This window comes from Mobula birostris, chromosome 25 (genome assembly GCF_030028105.1).
Source record: "Mobula birostris isolate sMobBir1 chromosome 25, sMobBir1.hap1, whole genome shotgun sequence".
In the NCBI taxonomy this organism is placed as follows: Eukaryota; Metazoa; Chordata; class Chondrichthyes; order Myliobatiformes; family Myliobatidae; genus Mobula; species Mobula birostris.
In genome coordinates, this window is record NC_092394.1 from 53,657,502 (window position 1) to 53,662,165 (window position 4,664).

At 58.9% G+C, this 4,664-nt stretch overlaps 1 protein-coding gene across 3 annotated transcripts in view; it reads right to left on the minus strand.

Moving 5' to 3' along the window:
• rabep1 (rabaptin, RAB GTPase binding effector protein 1) overlaps positions 1-2,508 on the minus strand; it is a 129,929-nt gene extending 127,421 nt beyond the window's left edge. For all 3 annotated transcript variants that reach the window (XM_072242926.1, XM_072242927.1, XM_072242925.1), the window contains exon 1: positions 2,341-2,508. In XM_072242926.1, coding sequence (XP_072099027.1) covers positions 2,341-2,386 — 46 coding nt within the window. In that variant the 5' untranslated portion in view covers positions 2,387-2,508. The remainder of the gene's footprint in view (positions 1-2,340) is intronic.
• Positions 2,509-4,664: the final 2,156 nt, after the last annotated feature.

Genomic DNA, 4,664 nt, shown 5'->3' on the forward strand with positions numbered 1-4,664 from the left:
CAGAGGATGGGCCCCAAGACTTTTCTGTTACTTACAACAATTTCTATTAGAATGTGGGCCCAGAGACCAGTTGCTCCCAAATTGCTATTAATAGTCCTGGCCAAGCTGCAGTCATTTTCAGTGGTGATGTGGCAATGAGAGAAGTATCATTCTGCCAGGATTTTAACACTTGCTTTCACATTAACTTCCTTATTTGTATGAAGTTAAAACTGTCATGATTTACCAAAACCAAAAAGAGGCCAGGTTTTACAAATATATTAATGATAATATGCAAAAGAGGAAGGTAGGAAAGAAAAGAATATTTTTCAAAAATTCAGGGGCCATAATTCAAAGTTCAAAGCAAAATTTATTATCAGAGTACATACCTGTCACCACATACAACCCTGAGATTCTTGTTCCTGAGGCATACTTAGCAAATCTATAGAACGTTAACTGTAAACAGGATCAATAAACAAGCTGTGCAAATGCAATTATAAATAGAAATAAATAACGAGTATGAAAGAACAAGATAAAAAGTCCTTAAAGTGAGACCATTGGTTGTGGGAACACCAGAAATAGAATGAGTTTAGTTATCCCCTTTTGCTCAGGAGCCTGATGGTCGAGGGTTAGTAGCTGTTCTTGAACCTGGTGGTGTGGGTCCAAAGGCACTTGTACCTTTTACCTGATGGCATAAGATGGTAAGAATAGGAGCAGAATTAAGTTGTTCAGCCTAAGCGGTCTGATTAATCATCCTGTTTAACCCCATTATCTTGTCTTCTCCCAGTAACCTTTGATACCCTGACTATTAACCCCATTTTCAATGAGAAAATATGTAGACGCTGAAAATTCAAGCAACACATCCAAAGTGCTGGAGGAACTCAGCAGGTCGCGCAGCACGTATGGACAAGAATAGACAGCTGACGCTTTGGGCTGGGACCCTTTATTAGTACTTTCGATTGGTCACAATTGTCTGTCACAATGAATTTCACCTTCTGGCTAAAAAAAAATTATAATTCCCATCTGTCCTAAAGGGCTGTCCTTGTATACCAAGTCTGTGCCCTCTGGTCCCAAACTCCCCCACTATTGGAAACATCTTCTCAACATCCAGTCTATCTGGGCCTTCCAATATTCAATAGATTTCCATGAGATTTCCCACCCCCATTCATAAACTGACATTTATAGATTCCTTGACAATAAATCATTATCAAGATGAGTAAAAACTGCAAAACATGATAGCAATTCTTGATTAAACACTGTTGATGACAACACTGAAGTAGTTCACTCAGCTCAATCAATGCAAAGTTTACTGCATGCATAAGGCAAAATCCCACTGGCTGCACCTCAACATCTTTTCATGCCTGTGTAATCATTTAAACTACTTGTCATTTAATGATCTCTGCTTTAGTCAATAATTCCATAATCACTTGTGTATCACAACAAAAGGAAAAAGATATAAAATCTAATCAATGTGTTCAAAAATCTCGTCAAATATAAACAAGGTATCCTAGCATCAAATAATAAAGGTCAGCAAGCAATTTAGAGTGACAATGCCTCATCTTTCAATGGTTTGCACTAAACGTTCAAAAAAAAAGAATGTGTTTGTCTAAAAAAACCTATTTATAAGTGGCACAAATATAGCCATCTTTTCAAAAATATCAGGGCATTAAACATTCATGGATCAACACGCAGGTGATATAGATAAGAGCATACATAAAATAACCTTGGTCACAAAATCTTACAAACGGTAGAAAGACTCTTGTCGATCTCCTTACTTTATATGTTAGAACAGTGCAGTGCTGGGTAACCCACATTACCTGTCATTAAGTTTTTCTACCAGATTAGAATCGTATAGTTCTATCCTATTATCTAATGCAAGAAATAGCAATGGTAATACTTCTTCTTCCAACTATCACAGGATTTCAGTAGCAGGGCAACACTGATAGCAATAGGCTGTAAAAATGGTTGGGAGAAAAGGGCACTCACTCACTCTGCCCCGAGGTCCAGGGAATACATGTGGCTAAACTCGTTGCGCCCAGTGCTTAAAGATCAATGTGCAGAGAAGTGGGTGACGTTGGGCGGTGCAGATAGCTGCCACACCGTTGTGTTTGGCCGCTGCACACTGCGAACATGTCAGATGTGGCACCCTGACACTGGATCCAGCCTGTGCCGGTCTGCCTCCTCGGTCTCGCAGCACCGACCGAACCGAGAGCCCGGTGCTCTGGCCGTTACAGCCCCACCTTGGCAGGCCCGGGGGTGGCGGTAGGGTACCGGCTGTGCCAGGCCCAGGAGGTGGCGGGGTACCGGCTGCGCCAGGCCCGCCCCCCCCAGACACAGGCGGGCGGCAGGTGAAAGTTTACTTACCGTCTTGTTCTTGCGGTGGGGGTGAGTGGGTGGCCGGCTCGGCCATGCTGCAGGGCGGCGAGGCGTTGTCAGGGGGTGGCAGATAGACAAGCCTGACTCAGACTTTTCACCCACAGAAGCCCGGCGACCATATTGCTACGGGAGAGTGGGGCCTGTGCGCATGAGCGAAGCTGCCTGCGTCACTGCGTCGCGGAGACGCGGCGGAAAGGACGAAGGGGGCGGGGCGGGGTAGGAGCAAGAGGTCCCGTGACTGATGCAGTGGTCACCTGACGGGTGATCACGTGACTGAGGCGGCGGTTACTTGAATGAAAGGGGGTTGGAAGATATAGAAATGGAGATTTAAAGATATATAGAGAGAGGGAGAGGTCCTGTGACTGGGGTGGGGGGGAGGGGGTGAGGGGGGTGAGGGGGGTGAGGGGGGTGAGGGGGGGGAGGGGGGTGAGGGGGGTGAGGGGGGGGAGGGGGGTGAGGGGGGGGGAGGGGGGTGAGGGGGGTGAGGGGGGGGAGGGGGGGAGGGGGGTGAGGGGGGGGAGGGGGGTGAGGGGGGGGAGGGGGGTGAGGGGGGTGAGGGGGGTGAGGGGGGTGAGGGGGGAGGGGGGAGGGGGGGGAGGGGGGAGGGGGGAGGGGGGGGAGGGGGGAGGGGGGAGGGGGGGAGGGGGGAGGGGGGAGGGGGGGGGGAGGGGGGGGAGGGGGGGGGGAGGGGGGGGGAGGGGGGGAGGGGGGGGGAGGGGGGGGGAGGGGGAGGGGGGAGGGGGGGGGAGGGGGGGGGGGAGGGGGGGAGGGGGGGAGGGGGGGGAGGGGGGGAGGGGTGAGGGGGGGGGGAGGGGGGGAGGGGTGAGGGGGGGAGGGGGGGAGGGGGGGGGAGGGGGGGGAGGGGGGTGAGGGGGGGGGAGGGGGGTGAGGGGGGGGGGGAGGGGGGGTGAGGGGGGGGGGAGGGGGGTGAGGGGGGGGGGAGGGGGGGTGAGGGGGGGGGAGGGGGGGTGAGGGGGGGGAGGGGGGTGGGGGGGGGGAGGGGGGTGGGGGGGGGGAGGGGGGTGAGGGGGGTGGGGGGGGGGGAGGGGGGTGAGGGGGGGGGAGGGGGGTGAGGGGGGGGGGAGGGGGGTGAGGGGGGGTGAGGGGGTGAGGGGGGGTGAGGGGGGTGAGGGGGGGAGGGGGGGGAGGGGGGGAGGGGGGGGAGGGGGGGGGAGGGGGGGAGGGGGGAGAGGGGGGTGGGGGGAGGGGGGGAGGGGGGTGAGGGGGGGGGGGAGGGGGGTGGGGGGAGGGGAGGGGAGTGGGGGAAGGGGAGTGGGGGAAGGGGGGTGGGGAGTGGGGGAATGGGGGTGGGGGGAGTGGGGGAATGGGGGTGGGGGGAGTGGGGGAGTGGGGGAATGGGGGTGGGGGAATGGGGGTGGGGGGAGTGGGGGGTGGGGTGGGGGTGGGGGGGTGGGGGGGTGAGGAGGTTGGGGGGTGGGGGGGTGAGGAGGTTGGGGGGTGGGGGGGTGGGGGTGGGCGTAGGAGGTTGGGGGGTGGGGGGGGTGAGGAGGTTGGGGGGTGGGGGGGTGGGGGTGGGCGTGGGAGTGGGGGAGGGGGTGGGCGTGGGAGTGGGGTGGGGGTGGGGGTGGGGGGGAGGGGGTCTGGGAGTGGGGGAGGGGGTGGGGGGAGGGGGTCTGGGAGTGGGGGAGGGGGTGGGGGGAGGGGGTCTGGGAGTGGGGGAGGGGGTGGGGGGAGGGGGGAGGGGGTGGGGGGAGGGGGGAGGGGGAGGGAGTGGGGTGGGGAGAGGGTGGAGGTGGGGTGGGTGGGTGGAGAGGGGAGGTGGGGAGAGGGGAGGTGGGGGGTTGGGGAGAGGGGAGGGGGAGAGGGGAGGGGGAGAGGGGAGGGGAGAGGGGCGGTGGGGGGAGGGGAGGTGGGGGATTGGGGAAGGGGGAAGGTGGGGAGGGGGGAAGGGGGAAGGTGGGGAGGGGTGAGGGGAGGGGAGAGGGGAGGGGGAGGGGAAGAGGGGGGAGGGGTGGGGAAGAGGTGGGAGGGAGATGGAGAGGAGGGGGAGGAGCGGGGTAGGAGAGGAGGGGGAGGGGAGGAGAGGGGGAGGGGAGGACGGGGAGGGGGAGGGGAGGAGAGGGGTAGGGGGGAGGAGAGGGGTAGAGGAGGAGGAGGGAGGGGAGGAGGGGGAGAGGGGAGAGGAGGAGAGGGAGAGGGGAGAGGAGGAGAGGGAGAGGGGAGGAGGAGGGAGGGGAGGAGAGGGGTAGGGGTGGAGGAGGAAAGGGGTAGGGGAGGAGGGGGAGGGAGGGAGAGAGGGGGAGGGAGGGATGGGGAGAGAGGGGAGGGGGAGGGGGAGAGAGGCGAGAAGA